We start from the raw sequence: 21,378 nt of genomic DNA, 5'->3' as shown, positions 1-21,378 counted from the left end.
CCCTGGCCCCAGAATACATGCACCTGGTCATATGCTGCCAAACGGAAACTCATGAGCACGTTACAACCTAACCCAAATCAAAAATTATAATAGAGTGTAAAATTTGTGTCTGTAAAGAGAATGTATTTCAAACTACTGCCAGCAGAGAGTCCCATTGCTCTCGTATTGAGAAGAAAACAATTTAGCACAAACCCCCAAAACACAGAGCAAACAGCAAGCTACTTCATTTTAACTGTTTTAATAGGTTTATAGACAGAAGCGCTCTCAGCAACAGCCACCTGCGGTGCTCTCCCGTCCCTTCAACCCTAGTTTTTTGCAGTTTTTCACTGTGACAGCAAGTTAGTATGTTTTAAAAAAGGAAGCTCAAAAGTATAATTTGGAATCCACAAAAAGGCTGGCACATTTTTCAACAACATTTGAGCTTGGCTAGATGAGAGCAAAGTGAACCAGTTTAACTGTAATTAAATTAACTTGCACGCCAGCCCGTACACCGCATTGTAAAATTAAAGGGCTCCCAAGCATCTGGCCTGAACTCCTTGAACATATGCTTACCCCAGGAGTAATGTGCTTAGTTTGAGGAGACATCAGGCGTCTGTCAAGCATGTCAGCCTCGCTCCAAGCAGGCCAGCCCTTCCAGCAGCAGCAGCAACGCTTCTTACAGGAGCGAGACCTCCGACGCAAAGCGGTGCACCAGCGAAAACTTCAGCAAATCAGCCTGCATTAACCATTATTTGAAATACTTGTCCGTCTAAGGCCTGGTTTGAAGTGCCCAGCTTTTGTCTACATGGAGCGATACTGTTTGCTGGCGGTTTCTCTCGGCTGTTGATGTGATTCAGTCCCTATGTTAGGTTACAGCTCAGCGGAGAGCCCGTCACCATCAATTACCAGGGAGGAGTGGGAGGGCTCTGCGCTCCCGGTGACGTCAGCTGCTGTAGGAACGAAGCCTGCACACTTGCTGGAGTAACATAACATTTTATTAATCTCAGATGCATGCCTTGCAGCACGCATGGCCTCCTGTTAACATACAACAACTGGCTATGCAGCCAGAAACAAATCATGGAGAAGTATCTGAATGTGAACACTGGATAATTGACTTCTTGATGTTTGTGGATACGGATTGTTTTCTCCACACATGCCCTCGACACACCCCCCAAACAAAGATATTAGGTATTGGAATTTCAAGTTGGAAATCTCAATTTAGTTCGGAAATCTCCCCTGTAAAAGGAAAAATATGCTTGACCGTAATTAAGGTAGAAGATGTATTATGGTAGAAGATACATTCAAATGAACCTTAATCATGGCTCTTTACAAAAACTACCATCCTAAAAAAACCCTCATTAGACACATCAGCATGGCAGTACTCCCATGCATTAGCTGGTCCACTGAAATCATCAGGAAAACTCACATGCATAATATTATTGGCCCTAATGAGTTTAAGAGTTTGCAAGATTAGGGTCAACTGGCTTAAAATAAGAGTATAGGTTAAATGTAAGTAAGAAGAATGAAGGATACACATCTGTATTGGTCAGAGGCTTCTGGAGGTGTAGTAAAGAGGAGTAAGGAGCAGACAGCAACAGGCAAGGAATTGTATGAACGAAGAACTGCAGAGAAGCAGCTTTCTGCTCCTGCTACCGCTGAGGTAATAAATGATGAGGCAGTGACTCCTGAGAGTGGCAACAAGCACAAACTTTTTATTTTTTTGCTCCAGCTGCTCAGTGAGCTAGCAAAACTTCTCCTCTGCTCACACCTCGAGACTGGTCTTTAATAGGCATGCTAGACAAGCAAAGCCCTATGGAGTCAAAACGCTGGTCCACAAGAGCTGAAAACATTGTCCATTTTCAAAGGCCAAACTCTAAACACTGACATTATAAGTAGACTCTGTAAAGTTGACAGTAGTTGGAGAGGGAAGGGCAGACCCCACCTATGTGTCTCACAACAAGAATCAAAACTTTTTTTTTTTTTAGATAAAGACTTCAGACTGGCTTCCATTTATATTAACTGGTTTCTACACATATATTTTCACACAGGCATTTTTAAGGTATACTAGGTCAACATAACGTTTTCCTCTTCCCTCCCCCCATCACTTAAAATGTGGTTTCTTATTTATGTTAGCTGCATACCATATTGTTAACAATTCTAACTCACTGGAACTAGAAGTGACTTTTGGTTGATACATGACCAGCTGGTTGTTAGATTTTTTTGCGAGGGGAGTCTGGGAATGCAGGATTGTTAAAATTTTACTACTGTTTCAGAAACCAGTAGTCATGTTATGTTCAGTTCAGACGCCAAAATAGAATTAAATAAGTAGAAAACCTGCATTAGTTTTTTGATGAGGGACAAATATTTATTTCTTATGAAATAGATACTTCTGTTTACCTGAAATAGATTCAGCAAAGAAAAATACACAGAACATTGACAAGCTCTTGTATGATTTATTTTTACTTCCGTAAGGCACTTCTAGGATGCATTATTAAACTGGAAATGTTGAAACAACTACTGTTTTCAGAGGAAGCGAACAGCAAATACAATTTTAAGGCTGTGAGAAGTATAGCAATTTCTGATGCAATACTGTATTAATAAAGTGGGCTTTTTACAGTACAATTACTGAGCTAGCTTTTTGGCAAAATTATCATCCTTAAAAAGTTTAACACATGCTGTGAGACACAAATACCTTGGGGCAAATCAGAACTACTCTGAAGAATACACAATCACAGTCCCAGCTGGAATATCGCAATTAGGACAGGGCAGCTCTGATTCCAGAGGCTTATTTTCTGCCCTTCAGCAGATTTTACAGAATACTGAAACTAAGCTTGCAAGACCAGGCTGTCATCACAGCAAATTTTGGCATCACAATATTGAAACAAAAGAACTTTGTACTAGAAAACACAGTAATAAGATGATTTAAAAAGCAGAAACAGCAATAGTGAAATTCCCTGGTACAGATCATAAAGTTTCAAAAGCTCCCTAAATCTTCTAGCCATAGAATAGAAACTACTTTTTTTTTTTTTTTTGGGTAACTTCTGAGCAGCAGACAGTCATGGAACTAGTGTAGAGTAAATGCTAGATGACTTCTGCCTGGTTTTGGTGAAGAGGGTACATCGCCAGCCAGGTCTGTTAAAAGCTGCCTGCTGTGTGTATCCTGACAAATGAATTAAGGTGCCTTAGAACAAAAGTGAGTGACCTTCAGCCACTTACAGAAAAATATAAGGTCTTTACTAAGAGAACAGGAACACAATTCATCCAATGATTACTATTTTAATTCATTCTTTAATCCTGTATAGTGCTAATGGAGAAGTAGCTTTAACATTAAATCTTAATAATCTATATTTACACAGTGTTTTCATCAGGAGTCTCAATTAATTTTAAACACAACTTTATGAAATTTTACTATGTTTGGTCTATAAATGCCATTAAGCGCACGAGAAAACAGCAGCACTTATTGACTAAATAGTAACATACTGATAGAGCTTACTTGTGAATGTTTAAGGGTTTTTTTTGTTTTGTCTTTTTGTTTAACAAAGCAAGGTATCTGGGCTCTGCCTCCTTCCATCCCAAACTGAAAATGTCTAAAAAAGTTCTTGTTGAAAAACCAGACAGAGAATGAGTTGCTAGAGAACACAACAGTCAATAACTCAGAATTAATAAAAGCTTAGGCATATGAGTAATTTTTCTCATCACCAACTTATTGTGCATCAGCTGATCCATATGCGGACATGTGGGCATGCTTAGCATATGGCAAACAAATTCAGGCAATTTATTGTAATTCTGCCTCATTATGGATTATGTTATGGATAAATGCATGAACAGGTTATGCATGTCAACTTGTAAATCCACATATCTAAATCTAATATGTACATACACAGGAGATTTCTTCTGTTCCTCCTTTCCTTACCATTTTAAAGGCAGATAATATATTTGTTTTTCTTCAGTTACCTGAGATATCACATTTGCTTTTATTCAGCCATCAAGTACCTCGTCAGTCTTACACAATTTCTCAGAAGATAACTTCATGCTTCTGAGATTCCTCAGCCAACTCTTTAGGTATCCAAGTATCCCATACTAAGATCTCAGGTTGAGTTAGGTATGGTCCAGGCTGTTCCATTTCCCTGTTTGAAGGTGAATATTTATCCTTTCCCATTCATAGAAGTTACATGATACCACCTCTTCTCACTGGGTAAGAGTAAGTTTTAGAAGTTTCCCTTCCCCTTTTGGAAGAACTAAACTCTTCCCAAAAGACATCAAGGTATTACAATCCCTCATTTATTTAACACAACAAGACAGTAGAACACTGTATAAGCCTACGCAAAGTTGATATATATGAATTTTGACATCTACGATTTTTTTTTGAGAAGGCAGATGACAAATTAGTCAAAGCTCACAGAGTCAACAACTCGGTAGCAAACAGACCCAAGCCCAGATTTCCTAAATTGCTGCAACAGCCTTTCCACAAGAAAACATGCAAAACCACCCAAGGCTTGTCGGCAGGAGACTGCTCAGTTCCCTAGCTCATGTCAAAGTTCATGAAGGTTTCTCGGGTTCATCATTCCCTCTCAGATTTTACCAAAGTGCCAGCCCACTTGGTGTTTTGCACACTGACTGAATAGGGCCGCTTGCGCAGCAGAGTCCCAGGTGAGAGGCTGGGAGAGTGGCTGGTTGATACTTCTAGCAAAACACAATAACCCAGCCGCTCACCCAGCATGGTGGGAGCCGAGCTCTAGGACAGCCAACCACTTCCTGAGTACACTCGGCCCAGTTTGAGTAAAGGACACAAACAGTGTCTCCTACTGCCAAGGAAAAGTTTCTTCACTACCATATATAAAGTCAATCTCCTTTTATTCTCTCTGTGGCCAATGAAAAGTCAACTGTTTTCTACAAGTGGGAGAGAGCTCAAGATTTGTCACAGAATAATGGAGAAAATTCTCTAATGCCTAAATATTGTAAAACAGGTTTGAAGGTTTGAAACAGGTGAGTACTGAGTCACCGAGGTGAGCAGCTCCAGTGCCGGCAGGATCCGCAGCCGAGCGCTCCAGCATGGCGCACAGGGCGGTTTCCCAAACTGGGAGAACCTCTGGGGGAGCCAAGAGAGCTGCCCCGAGCCCACAGCTTGTGCCACAGCAGCTGACGAGACCCGGCCAAGGCCAGGAGCAATGGCGGCCAAGCTCCCCCACACGTATAAAAGAAGCCCTTAGGGAGCACCAGTGACCAGGGCGGGCAAACAGGGCGTGACGCGGCAGCAAGTCCGTGGCGCGGCAGTTTGCATGGCAGTGTGCGCGGAAGGACGTGCAGGAAGGGCGCTGAAGCTCTGCTGGGGAGCGGTGGTATCCTGCCAGCAGAAAGCCAAGGCCTCTCTAAGCTCTGCACCCTCCACGACCGACGCAGCTTCCCAGACAGAGCCCCGGCGGCAGCACGCAGCCACCCAGCTGTGGGCCACGGTCTGCGCCCTGTACCCTGCCAGTAGCGGACGGCGGCAGCGAGCGCAGCTGTGGGAGGTGCACCCAGGTGGAGGAACGCCTCCGCTTAGTGACGGAGCTCCGGGAGGAGGCGAGTTGAGGGGCATCAGGGAGTGCGAGAGAGAGACGGACCCCTGGAATCGCACCCTGCCTTCCCTGAGACGGGCCCAGCAGGCAGACAGGACACATGATTCGGGCAGTTCCCTGTCCCCCCTCCGCCTGGCTGAACACAGTGACTTAAGGGATAGGGGCAATGGCGGCAAGTTCCTGCCCGGCGCAGCAGGCACGTCTCCTCTGTGACCACCCCACCTCCCCAGGTGCCCTCCCGTAACAGGCAGGAGGCTCTGCAAGTGGAACCCAACAATAACAATGAACTAGATGGTTCATCCAGCTTGGAGGTGTCACTCAGGTTGCCAGCCCTGCATCAAAACTGCTTCCATACAGAAAAAAAGACAGGTCATTGTCATAGGAGGCTCCCTTCTGAAGGCCCACTATGCAGACCAGACCTCTTAGAGATGTCTGCTGCCTCCCTGGGGCCCAGGTTAGAGATGTGGAGAGAAAGCTTCCCACCCTGGTACAGCCCTTAGATTATTATCCACTGTTGATTTTTCAGGTAGGCAGCAATGAAGTTGCAACAAGAAGTCTGAGGGCAATCAAGAGACTTCAGGGCCTTGGGATGACTGGTTAAGGGATCAAGAGCACAAGTAGTGTTCTTCTCTATCCTTCCAGTCACAGGGAATGATGAGGGAGGAAACAGGAAGAGCCAGCAGGTCAATACCTGGCTCCAAGCCTGGTGTCACTGGCAGATTTTTGAGTTTTTTGATCATGGATCAGTTTACATGACACCAGGCCTGCTGGCAATAGACAGGATATATGTGTCTCAGAGGGGGAAAAGGATCTTTGCACAGGAGTTAGCAGGGTTCATTGAAAGAGCTTTAAACTAGACTTGAAGGGAGAAAGGGATAAAATCAGACTTGCTACAGATAAGCCAGGGGGTGGCACAGCAGTGTTTGAGGGATGGTGTGCTAGCGAGGTCCTTTGGTCTGCTGTCTCAGTGGAGGTAGGCGATGAAGGTCCATGAAGCAGCAAAGACTCAAGGGTTATTGATCTGTTAGAAACCATGAAAGCGACTGAGAACAGTCACATAGGAATTAGGGCTTCTACCCCAAAAAAGGTGGAGGGATCAACAGCCCAACTGAAGTGCATCTATGCCAATGCACACAGCATGGGCAACAAACAGGAGGAGCTGGAAGCCATTGTGCAGCAAGAAAATTATGACATAGTTGCCATCACAGAAACATGGTGGGATGACTTGCACAACTGGAATGCTGCAATGGATGGCTATGAACTCTTCACAAGGGATAGGCAAGGAAGCAGAGTCAGTGGTGTAGCCCTGTATATTAAGGGAGTGTTTTGATTGCCTAGAGCTTAATGATGGTGATGATAGGGTTGAGTGTTTATGGGTACGAATCAGGGGGAAGGCCAACAAGGCAAATATCATGGTGGGAGTCTGTTATAGACCACCCAACCAGGATGAAGCAGATGAAATACTCTATAAGCAGCTGGGAGAAGCCTCATAATCACTAGCCCTTGCTCTCATGGGGGACTTTAACTTGCCAAATGTCTGCTGGAAATACAATACAGTGGAGAGGAAACCATTTAGGAGGTTCTTGGGATGTGTGGAAGATAATTTCTGACACAGCTAGTGAGTGAGCCAGCTAGGGGAGGCACCTCACTGGACCTGTTGTTTGTGAACAGTGAAGGACTTGTGGGCGATGTGATGGTTGGAGGCCATCTTGGGCAAACAGATCACAAAATGATAGAGTTTTCAATTCTTGGAGAAGTAAGGAGGGGGGTCAGCAGAACTGCTACCTTGGACTTCTGGAGGGCAGACTTTGGCCTGTTTAGGAGACTGGTTGACAAGAGTCCATTGGGAGGCAGTCCTGAAGGGCAAAGGAGTCCAGGAAGGCTGGACAGTCTTCAAGAAGGAAATCTTAAAGGAGCAGGAGCAGCCTGTCACTCTGTGCTGAAAAATGAGCCAGAGGAGAAGATGACCGTTCTGGCTGAACAGAGAGCTTTGGCTGGAACTCAGGGAAAAAAAAGGAGTTATGATCTTTGGACGAAGGGGTAGGCAACTCAGGAGGACTACAAGGATGTTGTGAGGTTATGCAGGGAGAAAATTAGAAGGGCCAAAGCCCAGGTAGAACTTCACCTGGCTACTGCTGTAAAAGGCAATAAAAAATGTTTCTATAAATACATTAGCAACAAAAGGAGGGCTAAGGAGAATCTCCATCCTTTATTGGATGAGGGGAGAAACACAGTGACAAAGGATGAGGAAAAGGCTGACTTAATGCCGCCTTTGCCTCAGTCTTTAATAGCAAGACCAGTTGTTCTCCAGGTACCCAGCCTGGGTACAGGGAGTAGAATGAAGCCCCCATAATCCAAGGGGAAATGATTAGTGACCTGCTACACCACTTAGACACACATCTATGGGGCTGGATGAGATCCACCCAAGGGTACTGAGGGAGCTGGCAGAAGTGCTCACCAGGCCACTTCCAATCATTTATCATCAGTAACCAGGCAGGTCCCAGTTGACTGGAAGCTAGCAAATGTGATGCCCATCTACAAGAAGGGCCAGAAGGAGGATCCAGGGAACTACAGGCCTGTCAGTCTGACCTTGGTGCTGGGAAAGGTTATGGAGCAGATCATCTTGAATGCATGGCACCTACAGGACAACCAGGTGATCAGACCCAGTCAGCATGGGTTTATGAAAGGCAGGTCCTGCTTGACTAACCTCATCTCTTTCTATGACAAGGTGCCCTGCTTAGTGGATATGGGAAAGGCTGTGGATGTTGTCTACCTGGACTTTAGTAAAGCCTTTGACACCATTTCCCACATCATTCTCCTGAAGAAACTGACCGCTCATGGCTTGGATGGGTGTACTGTTCACTAGGTAAGATCTGGCTGGATGGCTGGGCCCAGAAAGTTGTGGGGAATAGAGTTAAATCCAGTTGGTGGCTGGTCACAAGTGGTGTTCTCCAGGGATCAGTATTGGGGCCAATTCTGTTTAATATCTTTATCAGTGATCTGGATGAGGGGATCAAGTGCACCCTCAGTAGATATCTGAAAGGGATCTGGATAGGCTGGATCAATGGGCCGAGGTCAACTGTATGAGGTTCAACAAGGCTAAGTGTCAGGTCCTGCACTTGGGTCACAACAACCTCATGCAATGCTACAGGCCTGGGGAAGAGTGGCTGGAAAGCTGCCTGGCGGAAAAGGACCTAGGGGTGCTGCTGACAGCCAGCTGAACATGAGCCGGCGGTGTGCCCAGGTGGCCAAGAAGGCCAACAGCGTCCTGGCCTGTATCAGAAATAGTGTGGCCAGCAGGAGTAGGGAAGTGATTGTGCCCCTGTACTCGGCATTGGTGAGGCCACTCCTCGAATACTGTGTTCAGTTTTGGGCCCCTCACTACAAGGACATTGAGATGCTGGAGCATGTCCAGAGAAAGGAAACAAAGCTGGTGAGGGGTCTGGAGAATAAGTCTTAATGAGGAATGGCTGAGGGAACTGGGGTTGTTCATCCTGGAGAAAAGGAGGCTCAGGGGCCTGAAAGGAGGTTGTAGTGAGGTGGGTGTTTTTCTCTTCTCCCAAGTAACTGCGATGAGAGGAAACGGCCTCAAGTTGTGCCAGGGGAGGTTTAGGTTGGATATTAGGAAAAATTTCTTTACCAAAAGGGTTGTCAAGCATTGGAGCAGGCTGCCCAGGGAAGTGGTTGAGTCGCCATCCCTGGAGGTATTTAAAAGATGTGTAGATGTGGTGCTTAGGTACCTGGTTTAGTGGTGGACTTGGCAGCCAGTGGTTGAACTTTATGATCTTAAAGATCTTTTCAAACCTAAATGATTCTATGATTCAAACCAGCAGAGTTACTGGTTCTAACACACATGGATATTTGGGTTTTTTGTTTTTTAAATAAGGGCAAACTGACTTGGTTAGATACCTACTGGGAGAAAAAGCTTCACAGCTATGTTTTACAGTTAAAATGCACAGTAAGAGTTCCTGGCTTATCAAGAACTGCACCTTCATATTCCTCATTTTTGTCCTGCTAACTTGAGGTAGTTGTCTTGCAATCTGTTGCTCCTGAGAGCAACAGCTGCATCTGAGAGCAAACTGTTGCATCTTCCTGGATGCTGATCTTCCTGACTTAAGTACACACTGCTTTGCCATAAATCAATTTAATGGAAAATGTTGAATTCCACCAATCTAAATCCACTTCCACTCTTACATGACGCTGCCTTACTGCAAGATCCACAAAGCAGGATCGGTGCACAACAGTACTTCAGGGTTAGGTGTTGGTTAGGAAAGCAGGATTCACAGAGCACCTACAAATCATTTTTCATTTCTGCAGAGAAGGAACGTCAGCACTAGAGGAAAATTTAAGCTCCCTGGTGGCACTGAAAGATGTGTTCGGAAATTTACATCAATCTGAGTGCAGCACATAAAAATTAAACATCACATAGAACATCTAAACCTACAGTTTAAATAAGTAAACACCACTGCTGAGAGCAGAGCTCTTAGTCCTCTCCACTGCTGACCCCATCCCTGGTACCTCCAGCAGTGCCTTCCCGCCTCTCTGCTGGTCCCAGCATTTGTCAGACCCCTCCAGGAGGAGAGTGACATACCTATCCCAGTAGGAAACGACTTTTTTTTTCTTCCCTCCCCGCCAGGTCAGTAGGATGAAATAGCTAAAGAGAACAGAAGGAGGGGAAAGGATGCCGGTACTGGTGGGGCAACAAACCTCCACCACCCGCATCGCACAGCAAAGCATCATCAGATAACCCACCAAGGGCCTAACTCACTTTGTGAGTTTAATTTCTATTTTGTAATGCACAGCAATAGCTACGCAATGTAATGCTGTATCAGTTTAAAAGCAGAAAAGACATCCAGCGCAAAACAAGTATCTCACACTCAAAACGTTAATAATTAACCACACCCAGACAAGCACTTACTCAAGGAAACAGAAAAAATGACAGCTTTAAGATAAATACAGTTGTGCTTAACATTTAAATGAGGTCTTTTTTTTATTAAAGATAATTCATGTCACATTTTTCCCCTTCAAAGCACAAATTTAGCTCCAGCCACAGTGAATAAGGCACACCCCTCCATCCATACATTTTGGTTTTATGCTTACAATAGCTACAGACAATGTTAGCTTACTGCAATCTCCTTCGATGTTAATTCTCCTGAAAATGTTCTTATTGGCATGATCCGAAGCCCGCAAGGCTCTCTTTGGTTGGCTTTAGATTAGGCCCTTACATAACTAACATCTGGGGCCCATTTCTACTATGCAAGCTCCAACAGACGCAATTTGTGTGTGTATAAATTCATTTCCATTTAACAGAGGTCCGTATTTTGGAAAAGCAGAACTGATACGTACTTCTGTTCAACTGAACATACAAGTTAATACATATTCTCCCAGGAAGGAATGAAATAAAATAATGCCATTTTGTTTGACATACATCCTTAATGTATTCCAGTGTGGTTTTCTTTAACTTCTGTGCTTTGCAAATTCATGTCCATCTCTGCACAGGGAATAAAAACCACAGCAGACCATTATTGCCACAGCTGGAGTTACTGGAGGGGACAAGGTTGAGGGTCAGTACTCTTCTCCTACATTATTTTTGGACAAAGTATCCGAAGTATTATATATACTTTGTAAATTTGAATTTTCAATTCTGAGTGAAGCAAGGAGGGGGGTCAGCAAAACTGCTACATGGACTTCCGGAGGGCAGACTCGGGCCTGTTCAGGTCACTGGTTGAGAGAGTCCCTTGGGAGACAGTCCTGAAGGACAAAGGGATCCAGGAAGGCTGGACAGTCTTCAATAAAGAAACCTTAAAGGTGCAGGAGCAGGCGGTCCCCATGTGACTTAAGAAGAGCCGGTGGGGAAGACGACCAGCCTGGCTGAACAGGGAGATTTTGCTGGGACTCAGGGAAAAGAGGAGAGTTTATCACCTCTGGAAGAAGGGGAAGGCAACTCAAGAAGAGTACAAGGATCTCATTAGGTCAAACAGAGACAAAATTAGAAAGGCAAAAGCCCAGCTAGAGCTCAATCTGGCCTCAGTCATAAAAGATAACAAAAAATGCTTCTACAAATATATTAACAACAAAAAGAGAGGCAAAGAGAATCTCCATCCCTTACTGGATATGGCAGGGAACATTGTCTCCAAGGACGAGGACAACATTGAGGTACTTATGCCTTCTTTGCCTCTGTCTTTAATAGCCAGACCAGGTAACCACAGGGTATTCAGCCCCCTGAGCTGGAAGACAGAATGGAGAGCACAATAAACCCCTCATAATCCAGCAGGAAACAGTTAAGGACCTGTTAAGCCACCTGGACATCCACAAGTCTATAGGGCCTGATGGGATCCACCCAGGAGTACTCAGAGAGCTGGCAGAGGAGCCACTCCCCATCATTTATCAGCAGTCCTGGTTAACAGGGAGGTCCCAGATGACTGGAGGCTTGCCAATGTGACGCCCATCTACAAGAAAGGCCGGAAGGAGGATCCTGGGAACTACAGGCCTGTCAGTACTACTCCCCCAGTACCAGGGAAGATCATGGAGCAGTTCATCTTGAGGGTGCTCACAGGGCATGTGAAGGACAACCAAGGGCTCAGGCCCAGCCAGCATGGGTTCATGAAAGGCAGGTCCTGCTTGACCAACCTGATCTTCTATGACCAGGTGACCCACCTAGTGGATGAGGGAAAGGCTGTGGATGTTGGACTTTAGTAAAGCCTTTGACAGCATCTCCCAGAGCATTCTCCTGGAGAAACTGGCGGCTCGTGGCTTAGACAGGTGTACTCTTCGCTGGGTAAAGAACTGGCTGGATGGCCAAGTTCAGAGAGTTGTGGTGAATGGCGTTAAATTTGGCTAGTGGCCAGTCACAAGTGGTGTTCCCCAGGGCTCGGTTCTGGGGCCGGTCTTGTTCAATATCTTTATTGATGACCTGCATGAGGGGATGAAGTGCTCCCTCAGTAAGTTTGCAGATGACACCAAGCTGGGTGGGAGTGTTGATCTGCTGGAGGGTAGGAGGGCTCTGCAGAGGGATCTGGACAGGCTGGATCAATGGGCTGAGGTCAACTGTATGAGGTTTAATAAGGCCAAGTGCTGGGTCCTGCACTTAGGCCACAACAACCCCATGCAACGCTACAGGCTTGGGGAGGAGTCGCTGGAGAGTTGCCCAGCAGAAATGGATCTGGGGGTGCTGGTTGACAGCCGGCTGAACGTGAGCTGGCAGTGTGCTCAGGTGGCCAAGAAGGCCAGCGTCCTGGCCTGTATCAGGAATAGTGTGCCCAGCAGGAGTAGGGAAGCGATCATGCCCCTGTACTCGGCACTGGTGAGGCCACACCTCGAATCCTGTGTTCAGTTTTGGGCCCCTCACTACAAGAAGGATGCTGAGGTGCTGGAGTGTGTCCAAAGAAGGGCAACGAAGCTGGTGAGGGGTCTGGAGCACAAGTCTTATGAGCAGTGGCTGAGGGAACTGGGGTTTTTCGGTCTGGAGAAGAGGATGTTGAGGGGAGACCTTATTGCTCTCTACAACTACCTGAAAAGGGGTTGTGGCGAGGTGGGTGTTGGTTTCTTCTCCTAAGTAACTAGTGAGAGGACCAGAGGAAATGGCCTCAATTTGCATCAGGGAAGGTTTAGATTGGATATTAGGAAAAAATTCTTCACCGAGAGAGTGGTCAAGCATTGGAACAGGCTGCCCAGGGAGGCGGTGGAGTCACCATCACTGGAAGTGTTCAAAAAACGTGTGGATGTGGCGCTTCGGGACATGGTTTAGGGGACATGTGGTGTTGGGTTGATGTTTGCACTTGATGATCTCGAAGGTCCTTTCCAACCTTAACGATTCTGTGTGATTCTGTGTAAATTCTAGATTAGTCTGTGATCTTCCTCAGAAGACAGGAAAGCAGTCTAATAGTAAAGTACAAAAGACACAAAGTACCATTGCATAACCCATGTGAAGCAACTGTCGATATGTGAGTATTTGTTTATGTGCAAATCCACCGTGAAGTTTGGAAGGTATTGCTATCAAGTAGTGAAAACTTTCCATACAATAGCTTGTTAGGCTACATGTAATGAAGAAGTATGATGAACTGTTATAATCTACTTTCTTCTTAAGCATAATTTTCCTCCAGTGAAGACCAATTAGAATTTCTTGTAAAGGTTTTGTTGTTGTTGTTGTTGTTGTTGTTGTTTGGTTTTTTGGTTGTTTTTTTTTTTATTACTGACAATAAAAACATCATACAGGGATATCTATATCCATCCTGGTAATTGCACAAACAATAAAATATTAACAGGATTATCACTAAATCCTTGTAAAAAATTCAGTATTACTGCTATAGAAAAAGCCTTGCTGAAAAAAATAGATGAGCCAGAACTACCACCCAGTAATGTGCACTGGTTTACAGGGAATCAGAAAATGGTCTTCAGATTACAGCCTCTAAGATTATATCAAAAATAGGTCAGTACAACAATTCATTAAAAGGACTAAAAATATTATTTTAAAACTATTTTTCCAACATTTACCAATGCAGTAAGAGTGGATTATTCACACTCTCATCTATCGTATTTCATGTGTTTTCACCATTTATCACAGAATACTGCAGCATACAAATACCTGAGATTATCTTTCTATACTGATAGAAGTTATACTTTATTAGGCCAGCAATGCAGAATTTTCAGTGATCCTTTGCAAACAACAGCAGAGTCTCCACCCATCGATCTAAAAGGCACTGGACTTTGCAATTCACAGTTCAACACCACTTATATGGATTAGGACAGCAATTGTATGCCAATTAAGACATGTAAATAGGCTCAAGAAAACAATGTAGCACAGCAAAAAAACACTAACTTACTCTTTTTAATAATAACAAACACTGTAATTCTTCCGTTTTGTCTTATAAGCATGGGAAGAATTACAAAAAACATACTCATATCAAGGATAAACTACAATATATTACACACAGAGCCTACTTTGAAAGAAGATTAACAAGACTACAAAATAAAGCAATTAAGCATTTGGTCAGTTTTAATTGAATTCCCTTCTGCTCACCTACATAATCACATTCTGATTTCCAGAGAGCTCCTACATTTTTCAGCCCACAGACAGATGAATGTTTACTGAGCTGCTACCTTACATGTTTTTTCTCCTCTTTGTTCTCCTGAGTGTTTGGGCCCCAGGCCTCCGGTATGGCTCTGAAGCCTGTATTATTAACTTGTTCTTGCAATTTTATGAGAAGCTCATCACTAGCATTTTCTATACCTTCAAAAACAATTTATCTTCACAATAAGAAGCACACTAAGATGAAGGGGGCTTTTTTCCCACTTTACAGATGAGAGCTAAGGCAGGCAGAATATGGTCAGAATGGGCTGCTTGTTCTGAAGACCATGGTATCTCTTCAGCATCTGAGATGGGAGCATGCGATCTTTTTGTTGCCTGTGGCACCAAAATTTGGTGCGTAAGAGAAAGCTTCCTGCTGCTGGCAGCAGCAGCACCTCACCTCCGAGTAGCTGACAACAGCAAGAGATGCTCTTGCAAGTCCACACATCTTTGGAAGACATGCAGAATATTTGTTATGCACTCACAAGATGATGAAAAAGAAGCTTTTTTAAATGTGCTAATCCGTGGGTACAACAGAATTCAAATACAGGCAAACCCCTGTTGCATTTTCATCTCAAAGATCAGTCCTCAAGAAAGAACTTGAGCCATCCCAACCATCCGAGTGTAAGTTCAGAAACCATATTTCTGTTGAGTAAATAACATACGCAGCAAATGACAGAGTGGACCCAAAAAGCGAGTGGACACGACATGTTCTTGGAATACAAATCCATTGAGAGCCAGTGAATGAATGCACATTAAATAAACCTTATATATAGTACCACTGTTACAGTTCTTGTGCCACACTTCGTGAAGAATAAACTGTTTTGTTTTGAAGGGTATCACTACACACTTGCTTTGTGCTTATATTTCTCCTTATTTCTGCTACTGGCCACTATTGGCAACAGCTAGATAGATCTTTGGTCTAACTGGGTACAGCATGGTTTATGTCAACTGCTAAATTAACAGATAAGGGGGACAAAGAGAGAAGAAATGGAGATGCACACTGAGGTCTTCAACTTTCAAAGTTAGCTTAAAGGCTGATATGAAACATAACTCCTTAGGAAGTGTTGTGGTGCTAAGCAGCCCTAAGGCTTCATGGCTGAGAGATGCCTCTGCAAAATATTCCAGGGGAGAAGGTTAGTGTTAAAAATATTTAAAGTTTAATTTTCATTGCTTTTATGTTTTTCTTTTTTAACTCTTGTTCTCTTTTTGTGATCAAGGAGTTACTTACCTTTCCCTCGGCTAAAATAAAAAGCAACCTCTTCTTGTGTTAAAGAACAAATTCTCCAGAAACATCACACCCAAATGTGTGGTACTAAGTGCAAGCAGTCCCTTTAGAGAGGACTGTACACAGGAGAAAAAAATGCACATTCAAAGAACTGTGCATTTCCGTTAAACTACATAGGTCAGTATGGATGTTAGTACTGTCAAGTACCAGGTTATGGGAAGGATTTTTCCCTAGAGCATTAAACAGTGCTTTCGACCATGAACTAGGCAGCAGAGGGACAGCCCATGACAGCAGGAACTGCCCAGAAGGTTACATTATCTCTGCAAATAGAGACTTCAGCTGATAGTGTTATTTTATTTTCCTCCCTAATATAATTCAGTCCATTTCTTTCCCATGATTGCTTCCTTAATATTCTCCAAAAGCCAAGGACATGATATACCCTGCTTTTAAATCTGATTTTGCCCATAACCAGAAGTTACAGTAGACACTGCATCTCCTATTTAACGTTCCTGTATAGCGAATGTCAATATTTTGTTTGAAAAGTTTCATTTTCAACACACAATATATTTGAGAAAGTACTATTTTTCAAAAACAGAAGAATATGGAGAACAATTTAACCAAAAGATCCTTAATATACCCATCTTTCATACAAGGGCAGAAACAGAAACACTTCTTCAGTAAACATGGTGGTACCTCTAAGGGTTGGAGGAAGATCAGGACTTTTCCTCCTGGCTCATTTGGCTCCTGGTCCACTCCTAGCAGTTAGCAGAGCAATCACTGCAGAGTCCCAGAAGATAAATCAGTGACTACTAGCATGGGACAGTACTCCTGGCTCCTCTTACTGGGGTCTAATGCATCAGACATGTCTGGATCGTTCTACTGAACTGAAGCCAACTGGCTTGAAGTTGTCCAAGTCTGTAGTATTAAACTAACTCTCTTCCCCTTCAAAAGAGGATAGGTGAATCTAAACTGCCCCACAGGAATATCACCTGGCCAGTGCTGTCTCACAAGTGATGCCAAAGAGCTGCCTGGAAGACTGCAAGTTAGTCCTGGCCAAACGCACACCAAGGACCACTCTGACAACTCTATAGTTGCACTCCTGTGACAGGAAACCTCTGATGCTCCTCAGCTCTCGCATGCAGAAACAGCCTTGGGGCTAGACAGCTTCAGTAATTCCTACAGGCAAAGCCAAGCCCTATTTATAGCCACAAATGTACTTGAAAATGCACTCGAGTCACTGTTTCACCATCGTTTCTGAGCCAACTCAAGTAGTTCCATTTTATATCCTCACTTGCTCATCTGGAGTTTTCTTCCAATCCAGCACCATACAGCATGAACCCAGACAGACACTGCGCTGCTAAATCTCTCCGGTGTCTTTCCAGAGGCTCCCTACACCCCTGCCTGGTGGGACAGCCAGCTGTCCCCCGGCAGGCAGGACCAGGCCACCGGCTGCCCGCACAGTGCAGAGCATCTCACAAGGGGGGTCTCACAGGCTTTGAGACTCGCCATCAAGTTTCAGCACCGCTAATATCAGCTTATTTCTGTTCTGATTCTTCTTCCTTTTTCACTTGAACTCATTTAATTCTTTCCATAAAGCTTTGGTAAAGCATGTAAAAGGAGGTAGAGAAAACACAACTGTGTTGGATGCAGCGCTGTCATTTAAATGCCTGGTTAGTTTAATACAGTTCATGTTTGTTTAAGGCCTGGGTTACATACACATCCACTATACTTCCAGGTGTTTTATATGTGGATTTAGGATTGATGATGGCAAGCATTAAGAAAAATGCATATTTGTCTCCCTGAAATTAGGTTATTTCTATAAACCTCTTTAAGACAAATTTTCATTGATACTGACCCGTGCCAACCACTGTTTCCCTTCTCTTCGCCTTTCCACACCAAATTACCTTTTAAGAACAAATATTCACATCAGTATAATGTAATACACTCTGCATCCAAAGTACGTTCACTTTGGATCACCTGGAGAGAATTTCAAACTTCATGGCTCGCCCAAGACTCTGCTTCCTCAGAAGCCGCAGAGAGAACAGGTTTAGGTGGGTTTTTGTTTTGGTTTTGGTTTTTATTCTTGTCTGACAAAAGATTTCAGCGGCACAGCCAATCAAACATACTAAATCTGCGTGCTTCAGCTCCAGAGACTGGTCAGAAGCAGAAAGTAATCAGAGACAGGAATTAAGAGAATGATTTTGTGTCCCAGATCCAGGGAATGCCACAGGATTGCCGGGTAATATTTACACAAGAGGATGCTAGAAAGAAGGTTCTAGAAAAAAAAAAAAAACAAAACCAAAGCAAAACAAAGCAAAACAAACCAAAAAAAGGCCCAAAAAACCCCAAACCAAAACACAAAAAAACCCTCACAAAACCAAATAAAAACAAAACACAAAACACACATTTTCTATTTCTGGTACATAACAGATATTTTGGGATTAGCTCATGATGTAGAGAGGTGAATACATTGTAGAATAGAAAGAATGTGAATTACAAAAGCAATTAGGCTGCTTGTGTAACGGAAATAAAAGAAGGGAAAGGGATTAAGGAAGAAAAGAGAATGAAGCAAAACACAAGGATTCTCTAGAAAAGCATACTTTACTACAGGAACAATTTTGAATCTGATGCATGGCTGCGGCATGCGCAATTCTCTTTGGCCCATCCAAAACCCTCTGCCTGCCCCACAAGCAGGAGGAGGGGCATCCCTTTTCCAGCTCCTGGACAGTAAAGAAACATGGAATTCAACTTATACACTTCTTCCTTAAAGTATTAGAAACCGTAAACGTCTTGTAGACTGAATTTTGAGTTATTACATATTTTGTTTCATTGATAGCACACAGGAGCACTCTTCATCATGCTGTGTGGTTTTCCAAGTACCATGCAAATGATATTAGCAACACAGATAAAGAACAATTTACACAGTTTTATGGTGTCTGACAACAGTGAGCCCTGAGCTATAGATACCAAACCAGCATTATGCTGTACCTGATTATTTGAAGCCCAATTTTCAGTTTGGTACATCTCAGAACATTAAGGTCTCGAGCAAATCACCTTAAAGGAATATCTATAAATCAGATAAATTTTTAAGAATCTACCTTTTTTCAACCATGGCTATTACTCAAGCTGACTTAAAAGCTCACCTTCATCTCTCGATTAATTCTTTTCTCTGACTTTATCTCTGCTTCCATCTTTTGTCACTCATTTATATACATCATCATTCTCTTCTCCCTCTATATTATTTGTTGCTTTCACCATATTTTGATTTTTTTCCCCTAATTAATTTGATTTTCCTTCCAATAGTCTTTTAATCCATCTTGCTTCAATTTATTGTGTTCTTTTCCTATATTGGCACTCCTTAAAAAACAAATAAACAAAACATTGGAAGTGAACCCCGGCTCCAAATCCTACTTTCTTAAAACACTCAGGAAAACAGAATTTAATCAAATAGCAGCAGACCTTTTGTTTTAAATACTTGAAACCTCACCTGAGATCCTTAAAAAAGACCCACTGTAATCCTTTTTTCCTTATGAAATCCATTAGAGCTAAGGAAAGATCAGTTACTTGCAAAATTATTTCTGTAGGAAATCTATTAGATCAGCCCTGACAAAAATGAACTAATTTGCAATGGAGAATATAAACCATTCAGGTACTTGGAAAAGTCAGGTCGTTTGGAAGCTGCTACAACTTTAGAATTTTTGGTTTAACGCTGCTTTACAGGGCAGATCCCTTTTTATTGAGGGTTCGGAGCCCCCCCCCTCTCCTTGTTTACATATTTCTGATCTGCTGACACGCTTGCACGCAAGTTTGAGTGAGAAAGAGCACACGAGAGAATAGGAAGACCAGGTACCGGTTTGCCACTGCCGAGCCTGGTACGGTCATGAGACAGGTCATGGCTGCAGAACCACCAGGTTTAATTATTTCTTTAAACCAGGACAGAAAGGTATACTTGCTGGGAAGCAACGTAATTTCAATTTTTCCCCTTCTTTGCATGGTCAGCTTACTTAAAGGAAGTAGAATGCTGCAATTCCATTCAGAACCAAAAATAGTCACTGGGATTATTGATCCATCAAGGGAAATTCCCATAGAGAACAGAAAAACTAACTCTCCGTTTCTAATTTTTATGACTTACTCCTTATCTTACGGTCAGAGCAAATCCAAGCACAGTCGCATTTCACGTAATCGTTTTGACCCAGCACTCTCTCCCGCGCACATCCCATCCACGCCGCCGGCAAAGGCCGCGCACAGGGAGCACAGAGGGGGGGCTCGACTGCAGCTCCGCAGCCGCCTCCTTCAGCAAACCCCCTCTGACAAGCACCCGCCGCGCAAAGCGCACGCTTGTCCTGACACCGCTCCGCCTGTGAGAGGAGTCTCCTGCCCACCCGTCCCAGCGCGCCTGACACTGATGGCTTCTTCCTAAGGAGATTTAGGCAGTTTGCGTCAATCAAGGATTTAACAAGAGACATAAATGCCATCCCTTCTTAACATAAACAAACAGCTGCCAGCACCTGCCTTGATGAGCTAAGGGTACATGGGTGGCTGGCAAAAATTATACTAGTTAGTCACTTCTAGTGTATTCTCCCCTTTTAAACATATCACCTAATCCTATCATTTAATCACAGGACTGATTTTAAAGGTCCCCATTTTTCTGTGGTAGCAAAAAAATACTTAAAAATACTATAAAGGCAGATTTAAATAAAGTGGGAATTCTTATGAATAATGAAAGTAAATGCCAAGAATTCCATACAGAGTACAAAAACCGTTAACAGAGTAAGCAGAGGCAATCATTACATGTTTTTCCAACTCCAACTGTCTAAATAAGGAAACAGATGGAAGGCAAATAATGAATTATTGTATAAGACTTGCTCCTTGGTCCATGAAGTAGAGTATGTCTGTATCAGAACTACAGCAGAAGTTAGCATTCACAAGTCATGAGGCCTCAAGCCTTGTCAGACCTTTTTACAGTAAATTGAATAATAAAAAATTTTTTTTTCAATCTTGAAGTTAATTGTTTCCAATTGCAGTATCAACACAAAACATGCTTGATTTTGCAAGCAACAGCTTCTGCTTTTTAAACCTGGCCACGTTCAACACACACTTACGAACCACACAATCGCATAACAGAATTATCACAGAATCATAGAATAGTGTGGGTTGGAAGGGACCTCTAAAGGCCATCTAGTCCAACCCTGCCCTGCAGCGAGCAGGGACATCTTCAACAAGATCAGTTTGTTCAGACCCCCGTCCAACCTGACCTGAATGTTTCCAGTGACGGGGCATTTACAACCTCTCTGGGCAACCTGTGCCAGTGCTTCATCGCCCTCATTGTCAAAAAATTTCTTCCTTAGATCTAGTCTTAATCTACCCTCTTTTAGTTTAAAATCATCACCCCTTGTCTTGTCACAACAGACCCTGCCAAAAAGCCTGTCCCCATCTTTCTTATAGGCCCCCTTTAAGTACTGGAAGGCTGCAATAAGGTCTCTCTGGAGCCTTCTCTTCTCGAGGCTGAACAACCCCAACTCTCTCAGCCTGTCCTCACAGGAGAG

The 21,378-nt window shown here is 43.6% G+C and overlaps 1 protein-coding gene across 5 annotated transcripts in view; it reads right to left on the bottom strand.

Annotated features, from left to right (window-relative positions):
- Positions 1-21,378, bottom strand: part of CACNB2 (calcium voltage-gated channel auxiliary subunit beta 2) — a gene marked incomplete at its 5' end in the record, with an annotated part of 271,036 nt that overhangs the window by 124,708 nt on the left and 124,950 nt on the right. Inside the window, one exon of one of the 5 annotated variants that reach the window (XM_082015576.1) lies at positions 553-603. The exons of the other annotated variants lie outside the window; for them this stretch is intronic. Within the exon in view, the coding sequence (XP_081871702.1) occupies positions 553-603 (51 nt within the window). Of the gene's footprint in view, positions 1-552; positions 604-21,378 lie in introns of those variants that run through there. 5 annotated transcript variants of the gene reach the window in all.

The sequence above is a fragment of the Phaethon aethereus genome (assembly GCF_964289735.1).
Source record: "Phaethon aethereus genome assembly, chromosome: 2".
NCBI classification, from domain to species: Eukaryota; Metazoa; Chordata; class Aves; order Phaethontiformes; family Phaethontidae; genus Phaethon; species Phaethon aethereus.
This window is presented reverse-complemented; position numbering and strand designations above follow the sequence as displayed.